Here is an 18480-nt window from a genome sequence, read left to right as displayed (position 1 = left end):
AACCAGTAGCAAGTTTTGGATTTTAACACACTCAGCAATATACCAATTGATCAGACATTACAAATGCAAGTTGCATAGAAAATGACACCACTTCATAATAAGTCACAAAGTCTAATTTAACTGTATTCAGTGTTGCTCTACAAGAGTCGTAATAAGTAAAGCGACCCATTCATTCATTCATTCATTCATTTTCCAAACCGCTTATCCTAATTAGGGTTGCGGGGTGCTGGAGCCTATCCCAGCGCTCATCGGGCGAAAGTTGGGGGAAACACGGTGGACAGGTCACCAGTCCATTGCCGTAAAGCAATCCATAAATATATAAAATGACACTGGTTTAGAAACACGATTATTTGTTCTACTAAAACTGATTCGAATGGTGAAATGAAATGTAAAATACATGTGTCACCTTACTACCCAGATATTTCAGATACGACCCTCTGGATTTCCTGCACTGTTTCGTGTTGCGGTGAGATGTTCCTCTGAAACATAAGGAAGTCCTATCACATGTTATATAATGTACACTCCCTCGATTTAGTGTCACTCTGTAAGCAATATCACTGAGTTGTTTGTTGATCCTTTTGTCTTTACTTTACTAAAATGCTTATCTAGCAACCTTCCAGGTTTTGTTTGTAATGGCTAGAACCTTTTTTGTAGTGTGTGATAGGCTATTGTTTCTGTGTTTGTTGTTGTGAAATGTCATCAAGAATAAAACAAAGATAGTGGAATGTCAGTTATGAATCGGAGTTTGTTAAATGGCCTGAGAGTAATTAGTAAAGGAGTAGTGATCTGCTGCGCCAGTGCCCTCTAGTGGTCACTTCAAATAAAATCGGACCCCTACATATGCACGGTAAGTGTGACTTATTTAGCTTGAACAGTGAACGCACCGGTCACACGTGTTTTATAAGCTGTCAAATACCACGCATTGTGGAAAAGCGAAAGCACACGTTTGTCCATTACACGGGCAGTTTAGCTGCGAGTCTTTATAAATAGGTGATTCAACATCTGTAGCATAGCCCGGCTAGCTCAGTCGGTAGAGCATGAGACTCTTAATCTCAGGGTCGTGGGTTCGAGCCCCACGTTGGGCGCAAAATATTTTCTATAACCTTTTTCTGAAAATTCGTTACAAATGAAATCCTTGCGTTTATAAAAATAACCGAGTCAGGTAATCGCAGAAACATGGGCCAAAGAAATAATAATAATAATACAAGTTTATGTAGAACCCAGTTTCACTATTAATAGTCTCAAAAGGCTTAAGGCTTAATGTCCATAGCAAAGTCAAATCAAAATGATATTATTCATAAGTTAGAGAAAATAGACAAGTCTCTAGTTTGGTTTTGAAGTCATGAAGAGAGTTTGCCTCCCTAATTTCTGTAGGTGGACTATTCCAGAGGAAGGGAGAGAGGTAGGAAAAGTGGACTTCTTTTTAGCTCTCGGAACGACTATTAGTCCAGAATCTTGTGAGCGCCAAGGGCGAGGGGGGATTAGAGAGTGTATTTAAAATAGTGTGAATAAATTAACGTAAAAGTTAAGGTTGGGGAAGAGTTCAGAGAACGACAGCCATCTTCACGGCGCGTTACCAAAAACATGAACATGAGTGTAAGTAATTTAGGAAAACTATGTGCACATTTATAATCAGAGCCAAGTAGTTGTCATTACAGTACCATTCGTGCCTGGAAGAGTTCATGCTGCGTTAACACTACTGAGCCGCATGAAAACAAGACAAACCTGAACGGCACCGAAAATGTTTAGCAGAGGATGGTTTCGATCCATCGACCTCTGGGTTATGGGCCCAGCACGCTTCCGCTGCGCCACTCTGCTCACAATAGTTGAAAGGGCCCTACGGTCATCATGAATATAATGGTTGATTTGTCATGGTCGCCATTACTGCAGCGTCGCATTTTATACTCTTGTTGCTCTTCGTATTGCGGTCAAGGCGTATTTTCGCCTCAGTTTGTATTCGCTCAGTTTGTTTTCACTGTTCCATTTTTTTGATGGATATGGTCTCAATAGTGTTCTTGCCTTTCCTTACGCTTCACGTATTTGTTTTAGCTTCTCCACTCATTTCATATATTTAGGCTTCTGCAAACTGCTCCACAAAAAAGGTTATAAACGAAGCTCTCGTAGAAGGCCAGGCCCCTCAAGTCAAAATAGATGGATTAGGAGGGGAGGCCGAAGTTGGGAGAAAATCATTAGCACCGTGGGAAATATTACCGTCAAACAAAAAATGTACAAGTAACAGAGGGTAACAAAAACGGGGGGAATTAAACCCAAACCGAGTAGTTAGCCGAGCATGTCCTAGCCATGTATACGGAGTTCAGAAGAACAATTAGCTGCTAGCAACACAAAACATGTGTTCCCTGACCGGGAATCGAACCCGGGCCGCGGCGGTGAGAGCGCCGAATCCTAACCACTAGACCACCAGGGACGTTAACAGAGAGGACGTACACGTGAAATTCAATCTGACTTCACAGAAACTTTTTCTTTTGCATGCCGTAGAATTGATTGCAATGCCCTTCGACCTCTTCCCCGCACAAAGGCATACTTCTTATTTAAGCAGATGGCTTTGAGGCTTTTCGTCCCTTCAGTCACTGTCTTACTTTCGTCTATTCTACACCCGCATGTGCTCATATTCCATTGTCGCTGACCGTCTGTCTTCTTTCCACTCAGGACAACCAGCAGGTCAACCAATCCCTCACATACATAGCCGTGTTTTGTTTTCTAAAAAACAATGTGAGATCTTTTTTATTAGCTGTGTTAGTTTTAATTAACGTTCCCAAATACATCCCAGCACATAACTTAGTTGCATAAGTCCACCCCCACCCCCCTTCACGGTGAAATCAGATGTGGTACTGCAGGACTGCAACCAACGGATTTAGAAGAGGACTATAAGAGAAGACTACACAAAATAAGTGTGATCACTTACACGAAAGTGCACGAAAGTAAGTCACAAACAAGTATAAAATGTTTTATTCATCTGACTTTTCATTAACTGTACATTATCTGAAATGATCACACTGAGATATGTCAAAAACAATTTTAAAAACAACTCTTTATAGACAAAGGGGCAAAATATTTGTTATGGTAGTTGTGGTGGACAGGCAATATGTTTACTTCTATATGGTGCATTCCTATAACTTGTTTATGGTACTTTGTCAAAGAAACGCAATATACAACTGGCTTCCTGTATCAGCACTGGTTTGTTTGAGGGAGTGTGTTAAAAATATGAAACAATGTGAGAGCGATTCTTACTCACAAAATTATAAAATATTTCATTGACTTTTACTTCTGCTTTTCATGAAGTTAGACTAGCTGTCTTCTGACTCACAGACTGATGGGTAAGTCTCTTTTAAGTGACTGAAAAAGCTGACAGACAACATATGAACTGAACATGAAGGGAACATTAGGAAAGTCTCTTAGGGTCAGACAGTCTCTGTGTCAGAGTTACTGAACATTATTAGTCTTGTTTCACTGCTTCACAGGCAGCAAATTTAACTCAGACCTTTTCACTTTTCCGTTCTTCTTCCCTCAATTCCACCTCATCTCTCTTCTCTGCCTCCTCCCTTTCCTCGTCCTCCTCCTCCTCCTCTCCTTCTTTACCAGTCTCCTCTCCCTCCATCCTTCCTCCTTTTGTCGCCCTCCTTCTGTTCCTGCGCCTCTGCTCCCTCAGAGCACAAGGCAGGCAGTTTACCAAAAAAAGGAGGGAGGAGAGACAGAGGAGAGAGAGAACTGCCCCAATTCCGACCTCCAGCTCCCTCTCACCGTTTTCTCTCCCCTCGTTCTCCCTCGCCAGTCCAGGAGAAATGTACACTGCAGTCTCCTCGTGGTTTGGAGTCAAAACTGCCTTCTCTAAGACGTTTCTGGCTATCATTTCATTTCCTATGGCGTTGTCGTAATCGTCGGTGGAGTTCACCGGGTCTTCTTTATCACCAGAATTGCTGTATGCATCCTTGTCGGATTCGACAAGCATATCCGAAATGTCAAGAAACTCGAAATCTGCGTCCTCGTTTTCCATCGGCCAGAGGTCCGCTTCAAGGTTCACTCTTATCCAGCCTGAACCCTTGGCCAATCTTCTAGTCCCGCCTCCTGCTCGTCCCTCATCCATCACGATGTCATTTGACACCGGCTCACAAGTGGAGACCAGGAGTTCAGCTTTCAGTAATGGTCCACCACCATCACCTTGTGCTATGATTCGCTGCGATGGAGCCGGCGTCACGGCGACCACAGACTCAGCCAATGAAGAGAGGCGAAGAGAGTACGGGACGCCACTGAAAGCCGAGACCAAAATGGCTGTATCGTCACTGAACTGGAGCCAGATGCTGATTGATGCTTCCTGTGTGGAAGGGAGAAATAAAGCATGCAGGTGGTGAGATACGTAGAGAAAAATATTAGCAGAATTAAGAGGTGAAAGGGATTTCACGATGCAGCACGTCAGTACTCACTTGGCCGTGATTGTAGAGCGTGTTGTGTGCAGTGGCTGTTGCCGTCACAACAGAAGGATTAGATGGGCTTGGGTTGATTGACAGGCCTAGTCCACCCACTAACTGCACAGAGAGGTCACCAGGAGTCACCAATTCACCAGTTACTGTGATATCAGCACTGCCAAGCACACCATCCCACTGGCTCGATATCACCTGAGAGGAGCAGCATGAGAGATATAGGGATAGAGAGAGATTGTAAAATAGATTTAAAATATCATCACTGAAGAGCAGGTTTTGTATTGCAGATTCAACTCTGAAGTATGTATTTCTGTTACTAACATGGAGAGAGGTAAGTCCAGGCTTCAAGCCAATCAAATAGCCCTGTTTGTCCAGTGTTGCAACGCGAGGATTCTCTATTCTCAACCAATCACGAACCAGCTCTGTCACATCCACAAACCAATCAGGAGATCCAAGCATGTAAGTCAGGTGGTCACCTTTAGCAGATGGCTTGGCACTGAACTGTGCCAAAACCTGTACAGAGGACCTCTGGAAGACAGGACTGCACCTGTTTAGAGAGACAGAAAGAAATAGAGAGAGAGAGAGAGAGAGAGAGAGACAGACAGACAAAGGCAGAGACAAAGCGTGTAAATATTTTGAGCGCAGAGTTGCAAGGTATTCTACATGTTGAAATTTAAATGTTTTAAGATGACCATTAAGGACAACAATCCCAGTTTAAATTTGCTAGAATGACTTTAACATGAGATTAGGTGAACTACAGTATCACTGAAATATATGTTTTCAGGAGTGTGTGGGAATCGAGAGTGTTTTAGCGAATCCAGATGTGGGCAGAAAACCTGTTCTCAGAGTAGTAACTCCAGCCGTCTATAGGGCTGAGAACAGAATCCGAGAGAAAAATTCGGAGAGGGACCACTGGCGCCCACACGGCCATACACAGGGATCCAGTGAGTGTGCCCAGAGAAAACTCCACCCCGACACAGGTGCTGCCCATTCCTGATTCACTCCCGTCCACAAAGAGTGCTGAACAATCACTCGACACCTGTCAGTGAGAGGATTAGCCAACAGTGAAGTTCAACTGATGGGATGCTTGAGGCCATATTTCAATCTCTTGATTATTAGCTGCAAGACCACCTATCACAGTAAGTACGTACCTTAACAATATCCTCATTGGTAGACTGACACCTCACTGCTGATGTAACATCTGATACTTTCCCGTCCTGCCCCACTGCCAGCACAATTACAGGATGTGACACAGGCTGACTGGTTAAGATAGCTGTGTTGATAATTGTGTTGCTCTGTAAGAACACGAGATAAGGAGTGTTAGCTCGTACAATTACTGTTGTACTTGAGTAGATTCAGGTCACTTCAGTTATGTTTTAGCTGCGTTATAAGCATGTAAATGGAAATATGAATATTAGCAAACCAAAAATACAATGCCAATAGAATCAGTTTACCTCAGTAATGGGAGCAATTCCTACAATTTCTCTGTCTGTGAAGGAGATGAAGTTCGTGACTGCCCCGTGTGGCGACACTAAGGTATTACGACTTGAGTACTCAACCCACCAGCTTGTGGCAACTGTCATTGCAACCCCAAAGCTTCTGCGTATCCCGTTGACTGAGAAACAAGCTACCTGCTGGAAAGCTGAGGGCCTGTTTGGGGGTTAAAATCCACAGGATGAAGGAGAGAATGAAGAAATGATTACAAATGAGATGTTGAGTTTCCTAGGAACATGACATTTTCGTTTGTTCGATTTTTCTTTTCAGGGAAGAATTGTAGCAGAGAGTGGTTCCATACCTTGATTTGTCCAGACTGCCATTTTTGTGGCAGATTAAGGAAATAGTGTCATGTTTGGTGCCGCTGGTCTTCTCCATGGTAATGCTCCAGAAGTTGGAGTTCCTCACAGGTTGGGCCACCACTGCTAGTAACCCTTTCTTTACTTTTAGTCTGGGAAAAGAAACAATGGCGCTCCAAAAACTAACTGTATTATGACGGTTAAAATATGAATTATTGTTCCAAGTTTACATTAACTTTGATAAACACCAGAGGATCACTCTGTTTTGGTATAATTGGTATATTTCTCTCTGATAACTACTGATTTGTTATTTCATGCAGTCTGGATGAAGAATATAACAACATGTTCTTGTGAAAGTTACATTGTGCATACGTGTCTATTTATAGCTTAAATGAAAAGTTATTGTTGACTCAATAATTATACAGTCTTAATAGTTTTAGGGATGTAGTAATACCTAACGATCAGAAATTCTCCACTGAAATTTGACCTCAGGTTCACCGACATTCCTAATGGCTGCCCAACATGGCCAGGTCCTTTGTTATAGCGAATGAGGACATTTGAGTCTAGCCACTGTTCCACTTCTTCTTGTCCATCCAAGCATAAAAAGCTTTGTTTTGTCTTGTTGTCCTTCAGTCCTTTGTCATCAAGGCTTGCAGATCCGATATAGTACAGTTTTCTCTCGGACTGCTGCAAACTGTCCTCCACACATCTAGGTGGCGATATTTTAAAGTTTGATACTCTGCCAAAGGAGGAGTAGTAGAGTTGGATCTGATTTGTGGGGACGGCAGGTTTCCTTTTGAGGGATGCTGGAATATTCTGACGCTGTCTACCACGGTAACGTGGTCTGTGCCTGTAGACGTGGCGTTGTCGGTGAGTGTGGAGAGGGTTCAGCTGAGCGTCCTGGTCTGAGTCAAACCAGTCTTTGGGTAAAGTGAGTGTGACCACACAGAGTCCAAGAGGAGGCTAAGGGAGGACAGCACAAACGACACAACATTAGAATGTTCGACAGTTGAAAACGAACTTGGTGAAACAAGTGTTCCAAGTATGGACTGCATTCTTTAATGAATCAATATCAGCATTCTACGGCTGTGGACATCACTCACGCCTTTGATTCTAGAATTCTCATCAGTTTTTGATGTGCCCAGCTATGTGTGTCTAATTCATGTAGGACTGCTCACAGTTCATTCCAAAGTAGAAATCGGTCATTAGTTATGGTGTGTAGGTGACAACCAGTAGAACTCAAAGACATGACAAGAGTGCCTCTAACAGAAATGTCAAAAACTGTACATGGCAAAGTGATGTATTCTATTGTTATCTTTTTGAACATCAACTGAATAGTTGATTGAAAAGACTTGGGTTGTTTCTGGCATTCTCTGTCTCTCATGTGTATTTCTCTGTAGAAGTAAATCCAACAATATTGATTTCAACATTGATGAAAAGCATAAAAGTCTTATATAGAGATCAGAAATGGAGGACTGAGTGTCATTTTTTAACCAAGAAAGCAAGAGTTTTTTGGGGGGTTTTGTAAAGCCAGAGACACCAAATGAATTTATCTGTCAGTGTCTTTCTCATCAAAAGCTTTTTGTTGTTTTTAGCCTGTAAATGCATTTACTGTGTAACTCAAATGGGTTTCCCCAGTAATGTTATTTTACACCATTAACATCAATCAAAAGTGAAATAAAATGGTTTCCAAAGCCTTAAAAACAGTTGTTTCATCACAATTCAAACATCATAATGTTTAAAATGCTGAGAAACATTAAGCCAGAAACACCGATCTTTGGGCCTCTCTCCATCAAAATGCATTGTGAACTTGTTAAAAAAAAACAGGTAAATCGGCCTGGTTTAAACCAAGTAAACTTCATTTCCATTAAGAAACGTTGAATCTAAATAGTACAACACAACCCCTGTATGCAGCAACAACAAATGTTCCCATTTGACCTCGTAAGCTAAGTTTTTCCATCGCTATCACATGCCTCAATCTAGCGACTCAAAAGTAAACTTAAATCAAAGCTGCTTCTTTCCTTAATATACAAACATTTATTATAATAAACTCACAAACACGAAAAGTTAGGTGGGCTCTTAAAAAAGTCCTGAAATTCCATTCATTTTGAAGGTTCCATATCGCCTCCGTGAACTGACCAGCTAACGGTGCAAGGAGGTTGCGCATTCGATATGCAAAGTTTTACGCAGTGCTCATGAGGTTCACGTCGACGTGCAACGCGACAAAGAACCAGTTAGCCAAGCACAGCTGGGGCTCTTCTACCTGAGTGATGCAGGAAGCTTTCTGTTCCTCTGTCTCTTTGAAAGCGTGGAGGGTGACACACGTCCCCCTGTTGTTGTCTCCTCTCATGTGGAATAACACTCTCACTTTCAACCGCTCTCCTCTGTCTCCTTCCTTCTCCCTCACAACAGTTTTGGTCAGGAGGGACGCGGTAAGAGACGGAGACAGCGGGGCAATGGGGTCAGATACCAGCTGAAGAGAAAGAGAGAGAGAGAAAGAGAAAGAAAGAGTGAGAGAGAGAGAGGGAGAAAGAGTGAGAGAGAGAGAGAAAGAAAGAATGTGAGAGAGAGAGAGAGAGAGAGAGAAAGAGAGTGAGAGAGAAAGAGTGAGAGAGAGAGAGAAAAAAAGAGTGAGAGAGAAAGAGAGGGAGAGAGAGAGAAAGAGAGAGAAATGGGTGAGAGTCAAATGATAAACATTATGAGAACTATTACGGAGATACATCCCACCCTAAAAAAGATAATAATATTCATACCCCCGTGTTCTATATGGCGCAGTTCACATGATTTAATCTGCAGACATGCTATAGCAATAACTTGATAACCCTAAAAACCCTGTCGTATCATCCAGGAGAACTGCGTTATTATCCCAGGGAGGACAGGGATTACATCTCAAAGCCTAATCATCCGATACCCTCATCTCTCATCCATATGCAGGCTCACCTGGTTGACAGAGTAAGGCCCGAAAGAGGCCCGCACTGAGGGTTTGGTGCTGGTCTCTGGAGGAGGTCTGAGGAGCAGGGACTGGGTGAAGGTGTAAGGGCTGGAATTGGTGAACAGAAGCCCCAGATCAGCCTGAGAGAGGCGGAGAGAGCGCCACGGAGGGAGAACGTTGATTTGGGCAGGAAGAGAGACAGACGGGAGGGGCTGGGCACGGGCTTTGAGAAAAGAATAAAAAAAAAAAGAGAGAGCGAGCGAGAGAGAGAGAGTGAGAGAGTGAGAATTGGTGGAGTGAAACAGGACTAGATGCGATTCAAAGTTGCATTGTGAGTTACAGTAAGAAAAGCAGCGACGTTGCGTATCTACGCTGTGTTGAGGGGGAATTTTTTTGATTTACCGAGTAGCAGGCACCAGAGGAGAATCAGCAGACTTGATGAAACACATCCCATCAGTGTCCTGTGCGCGCCCTCGAGAGCCATCACAACAGCTTTAAAATATCAACGAAGACATTTACTCACACATTTTACGCATATTTGTGTAATGCAGAACCATTTTTCACTTTTTTTTTGTTGTTGTTTTTTTTTTTTTTAAACTAAAACCTGTTGAGCTAAATGACACAGAATATCATCTTTCCATTCCAACACTCAAAGGCATGTTCAGACTTGCTATCCAGTATATTGAAACTCGCCAATCAATCAGTCAGTCTATCAATCGCTTACTCAATCAATCAGTTAATCAGTCAATCACTCAAGTTAGTCATACAGTAGTCATACAGTAACCCCCAGAACGCACTGACATATGCATTCGCATTTACTATATGCTATACATATATTTAATTCTGGACTGAATCCCAAAATACCAGTGTTTGTGTCTGTGTACCGTGAGCTAAAGACCAAACCAGTTTGAAACAGCAGCTCTCCTGCCCCAAACGCAGACGAATATGAGACTCACCTCAAAAACCTCTCCTTCACATGGATTTGAAACCGAAAGTGGGTTTACAGTCAATCTGAGCAGTGCCACTGTTCACACGTCTTCACTCATCTTCATGCTTCTCTTCAGCAGGTGTCGAAATGTTTCTTACAATCAGTCCATCCTTGCACACGATGATGAAGCAGTTTGGTTTGTTGAAAGAGGGTCTTTGGGTTTTTTTTGTTTTTGTTTTTTTTTTTACTCCACTTTGCCGTTTGGACTTTTTTTTTTTTTTCCCTCAAAGTTCCTTAATCCAGTTGCTCTTCTTTATTCTATTGTTACATGTTTGTTTGTTTGGTTGGTTGGGTTTTTTTTTTTTTGTATCTTTGAGTTCCCTTTTGATTCAGAGGTCTTGTGCCCAAAATGTCAGCATTCTGTCTCTCTGTCTGTCTCTCTCTCTCTCTCTCCCGCTCTCTCTCTCACAGTCTCGCTCGTCCTCTTTATTCTCTGTGCCAGATTCACACAATACGGATTTATTCATTTAAAGCAGTAAGTAATCCCCTTTCTCTTTTTCCCCTCTCTCCCTCTCTCTCTCTCTCCCTCTCTCTCTCTCCCTCTCCATCATCCCTCCCCCTCTCTTTTAGTAAATCTTTCCTCTTTCTTCTTTTCTCCCCTCTGTCTGTTTGTAGACAGCTGACTCACAACGCAGGTTGAATGAACGTTTCGTCGATACGAGGAAACGTTAGTCTCTTTCTCCTTACCCCCCCCCCCCCCCCACTTTTCCGTTTTCATCATTAAATAAACATGATTCAAACTGTGAACACTTAAAGACTTCTCAATAAGTTTTCGCACATACATGGAAGCATTGATTTTCGAGTGGTTCGATTTTGATTGAATTCTCGTTTCCTCTGTATAGTTATTATTAGACAGTGCGAGAAAAACATTGACGCAAAATCCTATTAACATGGCCGAGGTCAAATGCGTTTGAACGTGTTTTTTTTGTATTTTCACACCTAAAATGATAATCTTCCTCTTTGTCTGAAATATGAGAGATGCATATCTATCACCTGCACTCCTTCCCTCCACTCTTTTTAACACACGACACCTTTCTCCTTCATTAAAGCAGAATCTAAATATTAACTCTCTCTCTTTCCCTTTATCCCTCTCTTTATCTCTCTCCCCCTCCCTCTGCTGTGTTCTACCTTTCATAATCACCGTTTGATTAAATGTAAGTAACCCCACAAAACCCTTTTCTATGATTTCTATCTACCGCATCCCTCCCACCTCTCTCTCGCTCTAATCCCCCCCCCCTTCTCCCTCTCTCTCTCTCTCTCTCTCTCTCTCTCTCTCTCTCTCTTTCTCTCCTGCACTATGTGGCAAAGGCCTTTTTGAAGCAAGAAATAACACAATTACTTTCATCCCTAAGACATGAAATAAGAATTAGACATGAATCTTAAAAAAAAACAAAAACAACTTTTTATGCCAAATTTTTTAAAATTAGTCACAATTTGTCTGTGTGTGTGTGTGTGTGTGTGTGAGAGAGAAAGAGAGAGAGAGAGAAAGTGTGTGGAGGTTGATGTTGAAAGGGGGATAAGCAGAAGTCAGAACATTCTTTTAAATCTCTGTGTTTAATATGCCTCTTTCTGACACACGTCTAGGCACTGATACATGTAATAGACCAACAGAAGGAGCTTAGAGACAACAGCCCAACCATGGGTGGGGGGTTAGTCTAAATCCTATAGCATTCAATTTCACAAAGCATTCTCACACTCCTATTACAATCATTCTGTTCTCTTTACATACATGCACACACACTCACATGCACACACACACACACACACAGATGCACACGCGCATGCACAGACATGCACACATACACACACACACACACTCACACACACACGTGCACACCCACAACATTTCTTTTCTTGCTCATCTGGTAACTCTTCTTTCTCTCCTCTGTGAGCTTAACTAACTTTCTCATGCTCTCTCTCTCCCTCTCTCTCTCTCTCTCTCTCTCTCTCTCCCTCTCTCTCTCTCTCTCCCTCTCTCTCTCTCTCTCTCTCTGAGCCTTTTTTTTCCTCTTTCACATGCAGACTCAATGCACACGACATCCTAGAGACATTGTAATAAATGTATATAAGCCAACATGAGGATAATTCCATCCGGTGAGACTTTGCTGGAATCTGTGGGAGATGAAATGATGTGATAATACTGAATACATATGTTTTCATCAGTGGATTGTGCGTGCATTTAGTACGCTGACATTTTAGTGCTGCTAATGTCTTGCGTAGTGGGTGTAGTAGTATCAGAAGATGATGCTAAGTGTTGTTTTATCTCCATCCTTTTGGCCCTCTCTCTCTCTCTCTCTCTCTCTCTCTCTACCATTCTTCCTCTCTCTCTCTCTAACCTTCTTTCTCTCCCCCTCTCTCTGTTAATCTGTTCATGTAATCTGCTGTCATCTGTCATTGTTCTCTGATGGAACCTTATTCATACCAGTGATTTAATCCAAAACTGTGCCCTGACAATGAGGAAGAGACTGCTCACACACACACACACACACACACACCACATATGTCCAGCTCACTCACTAACACACACGCACACACCCACACACACACACACATACAATCCTACAGATGTATGAACAGTACCTCAGAATCTCTCTCTCTCTCTTTTGAATCTAAGACCTGTCATTCTCCCTCTCTCTCTCTCTCTCTCTCCGTCTCTCGTACCGGGGTCCCATTAGACAGACCGCATTTTAGAGTTTAAAAGTAAAAGAGGATCATGAAGCTGAAGTCTGAGAATACAAAATCCATAGAAAAAAAAAAAGCCAAAACTGCATTAACATCTGCAGGAGAAAAATGATTTGTAATTCAACAGGCCAAATAAAGAAAGAGTGAGTGAGTAAGAGAGAAAAGAGAAAAATGACAGAGAGATCATTGAGGAAAGGACAGGTATGCGATTCCTTTACCGATGAGGAACGAGGTGCAGAGAGGGTACAACGTGAGGTCGACAGAAAATATCGGTGAGAGGAACATATATTTAGAGTGAGAAAGAGTGTGTGAACGACAGAAATAACACAAACAGGATGTCAGTCCAAACGCAGCAGGAAACCACAATTTTTGCAAATTTGCACATTCACAACTCAACAGCCCCCCGCCCCCCCCCCCCTTAACACCCTTGCCAGTTCACCCAGTACTGTTACCCCATTTCATTGACAATTCACATCATAATACAACTCCTAGAAAAAAAAAAACTCTAAATAAAGATATTTTATTTATTAATCCTTTAAATCAACAACAACAACAAAAAACAATGGAATGATGACATTACACAACTCCTTTTCTTTTTATACAACAACAGACAGACTTAAAATTGACAGTTTCAGTAAATTAATTTTACAAAATCCCAATGATAGGAAAAAAAAAAAACACCAACACCCACACACAAACAGGACACAGTATGAGTCAACGGAGTTCTCAGCCCCTAAAGCAGTCTAACTTGCCTTAATTACAACACACCCCAATATTGAGCACTGAGTCAGATGGACAGAGAGATTTTTGGGTTAGTGGGTCATGTGACTCCTATTAGGGAGTAATGCACTCTTATTTTTGGAATGAAGTGAGTCGAGTAAGATGTTCTGGGCTTTCGACGGACTTGATTTGCGTAATTAAAGCACACCCTACTTTTTAAACGCAGAGTCACGGCAAGTCGAGGCGGAAATTTGGATTAGTAGGGCAATTTGTCCTGTTTTTTTTTGTTTTTTTTTACCTCTTTTAGGAAGTACGATTAAGGCGAATAAACCCGAAGAGAACCGGCGAAGGTGACGTCGCAGTAAACGGGCGATGACTTAATTGTACGAGTCGTAGTCGCTGTTCCTGTTCGACGAGGGCTCTCGACTCGTGTTAACCGTCAGCCTCTCCAAACCTGGCACGGGGGGAAAAAACGTCATGTAATGGCGTCAGAGTGTGAATGTAAAAAAGAAAAACTATGTCAATGTAAATACGGTGATGTCTGATAGAACTGTTAAGTCATAATCACGTGACTGATTATCAGACATGCAAGTGAGAGTGCCTGCATGCATCTGCACGTATGCACATGTCTTTGATCGTGCTTCCAAAAAAAAAAAAAAGAAAAGATTATTATAAACCACTCATGAAACCTGGGGCTGGATATGCGTGTGTGAAATATCATTAGAGAATCACTCATGAGGGTGAAACAAGGTAAAACATAGGGTTTGAATGTGTGTGTCTGTGTGTCTCGATCTGTTTGTGTGTGTTTGTGTGAGTGCGTGTGTGTGTGTGTGCCAGTGAGTGTGTGTGTGTGTCAGTGTGTGTGTGTGTGCATGTGTGTGCGTGTGTGTCAGTATGTGTGTGTGTGTGCACGTGTGTGTCAGTATGTGTTAGTGTGTATGTGTATCACTCACCAGGAAAGGACTGTCTCTTTACTGTGTTATTGTTGGGATTCATTGCAGCTTGGCCTCTGTTATAGCAGACTAAAAGAATGAAGTAATAAAGAGAATTATTCTCCTTTCGCTGCATGTGCATAAGTATATGCATTAGAGTGTGTATTGGTGTGTGTGTGTGTGACTGAACTGACTCACCACTCTGACTCTGCGTTGGGCCTATCCACCGGTTATGCCTCTTCTTCGACACTGTATCATTAAAAGAAAGACAGCAAAAAGCAAAATTATTTCAACAACTCTGGAAAAAAAAAGACAAAAAAAAAAGCTTACCTGAGCTGAGCTGGTCTCACTGGCAGAACATTCACATGTGAAGCAAAATGCTAATTCATACATCCTTTATGATGTTTCATCATTTAAAGATAACATCAGTAGCAAAAAATAACTCCCCCACGTCTGACACGGACTCAGCACATCCTTACAGAGACCTGGTAAATCTCATCGATTTTTGCAAATGTATCCGTTCTCTCTGCTCTACTGAAGCACTTCACTCCTTTCAATTCATACACCAAAGTATACTATCCATTCAAGTTAAATATCAGAAACGAACGAGAACTGTTTTAGCAATCTGTGTGTTTCGTGTAGGAGTCGATGTCCTGTCCCGTAATAATTTCTTAACTGGAGCGAACGTTTCTGGTCCTGCTTCGACTCACTTCTCTTGCGGATGGCCGTGTACGTTGGTCGTCCGAACTGGAGGAAAATCACCGCCAAGATAAGTATACACAGTAAGGCTGTCACAGTTTTATAAGCCACCAACTCTCTGGTGCCACTGATATCTGCAAAGAGAGAGAACAGACAAAAAACGTGAAAACAGCGCTACACACGTGAAGCAGTGGCCAGCATCAGAAGGCTGTCTGTACGTCTGCGCACACGCAGAGACCTTCACAGATGATCGTCTGCAGAGCCACGCAGGTCGCGTTGCTCACGGACACGTTGTCGTGGATCCGGTAAGCCCACGCGGAATACGACGTCTGACTCAAGTACTGTCCGCACTTCCCGACGCGACAAATCTCGCTCAGGTTTTTTCTGCTCATGTACGAACTCTCCAGGCAGACGGGCTTTGCTGCTCCTTCTGAGGGGACGTGGAGAGTGACGCGTCCCTCGCAGGGCTTATCCTTATCCCATCTCACCTTCATCATGCCCAGTAAAGGAGGGACGGGTTGAACTGGATCCTTAGTGCAGTTACAGGGTGGATATCTGGTGTTGAGAGGTGTTCCTCGTGCTGTAGGGGTGGCCGTTGTGGAGGGCGAGATTGTTGCAGGACCGGTGGTGTTGACGTCTGCAGTCACTCCACCGCTCCCAGATTCTACAAAGGTTTCAAGTCGCAGAATATTCCAGTAAGTTAAAGAAAAATGGAGTGAAATAGTTGTTCGATGCATATCCAACGTACACATCACCGGCGCAGTGATAAAAGTAACAAAAAAGGTAATGATGTGACTACTAAAAACACATTCTTTATGAGTTTTAAAAAAAAAAAAGTGCCCTCTTCGTTTAAAATGTAATATCAGTTATTTACAGTTTGCAGCTCAAAACTGCTTCAGTTCCATCCATTGTTCAAGAGACTCTAACTGTTCATATTTGTGAGTCTGGACGTAGAACTGAACTGAACACACAGACACCCAGAAAAGGCATCTGAAAACTGAACACACAGACACCCAGAAAAGGCATCTGAAAACTGAACACACAGACACCCAGAAAAAGGCATCTGAAAACTGAACACACAGACAACCAGAAAAAGGCATCTGAAAACTGAACACACAGACACCCAGAAAAAGGCATCTGAAAACTGAACACACAGACACCCAGAAAAGGCATCTACGGCTGCGACATGCCGCTCACATGCACTCGTGCAGTTGCTGCACAGAGTGTGCCAAAACACATCCCTGCACCATTTGCAGATTGTAAGAATTTAAAAAAAAAGAAATAGCAGTTTTGCATGACAGACACTGTGCTGTATCTTTGCAGCATGCGGTCAGCATATTCACACATTTACCAGTCGGACAAAATGGGCATGTCACCAACAGAACAAATACCTACGAAAAATGATTTAAACAATTCAAGAGAAGATGAAAAATCAGTGAATCTGGTCATTTTTTTTGGCAGACGGAACATTTGCCAAACATGTTTTGTGAGTGTTTTTGTGAAAAATGGCTAGAGGCAGTGGATATTTCACAAGCACAAATTCATTTTTTCTCTCTTTTCAGAGTTTTTGTGAGCTCCAGTTGCCATAGAGACTAGACTGTTGTGCAGGTCAGGTCATATTGGATTTACGGTGAATACTTCACCACTTGAGTTTCTTTTTTTTTTCTTTTTTTTGTTCCGGCAAAAAAACTGGAGCTGGCAACCGAAGAACAAATTTTTTGAGTGCACTTTGAAATGGCAAGGATACCAAACTGGTCCAAATCAACTGAAAATGAACTTATCCTAGTTTAGCTAACAAACGTCACTGCAACAAAAACTATTTTGAAACTGGACCGTACAGTATTAGAAAGTTGCTCTAATAGACTGTTAACTGAAAACCGAACAGTGTCCTGTGACATTTTCGTGCCGTGAATTAACATATGAATAAGTACCTTTCCCCGATCCAAAGATGGTACTGTTAAGTGGAATCCATATTACTGTAAACTACTCCGCACTGAGGTCATGTTCGTGTATTCGAATATTTCGTTTCGTCTTCAGCACAATTCGGTAGGCAACCCGTGGAACAGCGCATCTCAGTGGGCACTAGACATGATTTATCCAATAAATAAATAAAGAAACGAACCAACAGACTTTAATCTGTAGGAAAATACCGGCAACCATAGAGCAGTCATGTCTAATGCTAAGATTATATGAATTAGGTCTCCCTCCTGCAGTGAAGGGATAGTAAGACTTGGACAGAATGCACAATGTCTCTAGTCAATTAGTTAATCCACCAAATACAAATTCCTAAATAAAATGCATTTGAGTGTGTTGTAGCACCACTTTTAAATTGTAAATGCAGTCCTGAAAAAAAAAAAAAAACACCTTAATCTGAAATCATCTCTGAGTAACAGTCTACAAAGGCTATGTGTGACGCATTTCTACGTGGGCCAAGAAAACTACCGGCGACGTTTCACTCGTTGTTCTTCAGGTTTCTTACAACAGATAAGAGACACAAATTCTTCGGCCATGCCACGTTCACCAACAATTTAGCAAACTGCAATACCGCGCTAGCTGGCAAACATCAAACCGATTGCAGCAAACCCCCGACCGGTCGACACGATTAAGGCGGTGGCTTCGACAAGGATGAGCACAGAATTACGCTTAAACGATTTCATATAATATACAACATAAGGATAATGACACATCATCAGTAAATATGATGTAGATGATGATGATGATGATGATGATGATGACGCTAATACCAAACGTCGATAACTTCACCTCTGACTTAGTGATCTTTGTCAAAGTGTTTTGGGAGAAGGTTGAGTCTGACTCACCAATGCAGGAGATGGAGAGGGCCAGAAGAATGACTCGTAGACAGCCTTCCATCAGGGTCTATCAGGAAGCACAGGCAAATTATGACCGTTGTTACATTTTAATGCACCTCCTAATTTCTCTCTCTCTCTCTCTCTCTCTCTCTCTTTCTCACACACTCATACATGCTCAAGCACAATACATTTGGTGAAGTGTAATATGTAGATTTATAATACTGTAATTCAAACGGTTCACGGTCGCAGTCTCGGTGTCATGGACAACAGAGAAAACTGGTGGCTTTCCATCAATGTTCATAGATCTGTTTTAAAACTGAACTCTTAGCTCTGTGAACACACACACACACACACACACACACACACATTACAAGGAAACTGTAATGTGAACACTGTTGAGTAGGCGACCATTTTTCCCCTCACGTTTTTTTATTACTTATTTGTTAGACGTGTATTACATTGTGGGGGGGAAATGTATGATCGTTGTT

General features: G+C 42.2%; 1 protein-coding gene and 3 non-coding genes across 4 annotated transcripts; 1 reads left to right on the top strand and 3 right to left on the bottom strand.

Moving 5' to 3' along the window:
• Window positions 1-1012: 1012 nt before the first annotated feature.
• trnak-cuu (transfer RNA lysine (anticodon CUU)) lies at window positions 1013-1085 on the top strand. Its single transcript has one exon. It is a non-coding gene; the product is annotated as a tRNA-Lys (tRNA).
• A 661-nt stretch (window positions 1086-1746) lies between these two features.
• Window positions 1747-1818, bottom strand: trnam-cau (transfer RNA methionine (anticodon CAU)). Its single transcript has one exon. It is a non-coding gene; the product is annotated as a tRNA-Met (tRNA).
• Window positions 1819-2326: 508 nt separating this feature from the next.
• On the bottom strand, window positions 2327-9645 carry tmem132a (transmembrane protein 132A). The gene is made up of 12 exons (XM_030787814.1): window positions 9564-9645; window positions 9170-9384; window positions 8493-8702; window positions 6684-7192; window positions 6232-6381; window positions 5891-6086; window positions 5588-5731; window positions 5273-5475; window positions 4758-4983; window positions 4440-4631; window positions 3598-4330; window positions 2327-2403 (listed from the first exon to the last, which is right to left on the bottom strand). Exons 1-12 carry the CDS (start codon window positions 9643-9645, stop codon window positions 2327-2329), a joined length of 2937 nt encoding a protein of 978 aa, XP_030643674.1.
• Window positions 2354-2425, bottom strand: trnae-cuc (transfer RNA glutamic acid (anticodon CUC)). The gene has a single exon. It is a non-coding gene; the product is annotated as a tRNA-Glu (tRNA).
• Window positions 9646-18480: the final 8835 nt, after the last annotated feature.

This window comes from Chanos chanos, chromosome 11 (assembly GCF_902362185.1).
Source record: "Chanos chanos chromosome 11, fChaCha1.1, whole genome shotgun sequence".
NCBI lineage: Eukaryota > Metazoa > Chordata > Actinopteri > Gonorynchiformes > Chanidae > Chanos > Chanos chanos.
The sequence above is the reverse complement of the archived record's forward strand: the minus strand, read 5'-3'. Positions and strand labels throughout refer to the sequence as shown.

Bases quoted from the DNA above. Each gene is read 5' to 3' on its own strand.
- tmem132a (XM_030787814.1), bottom strand. From the start codon at position 9,645: ATGGCTCTCGAGGGCGCGCACAGGACACTGATGGGATGTGTTTCATCA. The intron at 8,703-9,169 runs GTGAGCCTGCAT...CTTTCTCTTCAG, and splicing joins GGCCTTACTCTGTCAACCAG to CTGGTATCTGACCCCATTGC. The intron at 6,382-6,683 runs GTATTACTACAT...TTCTTTTCCCAG, and splicing joins GGAGAATTTCTGATCGTTAG to ACTAAAAGTAAAGAAAGGGT.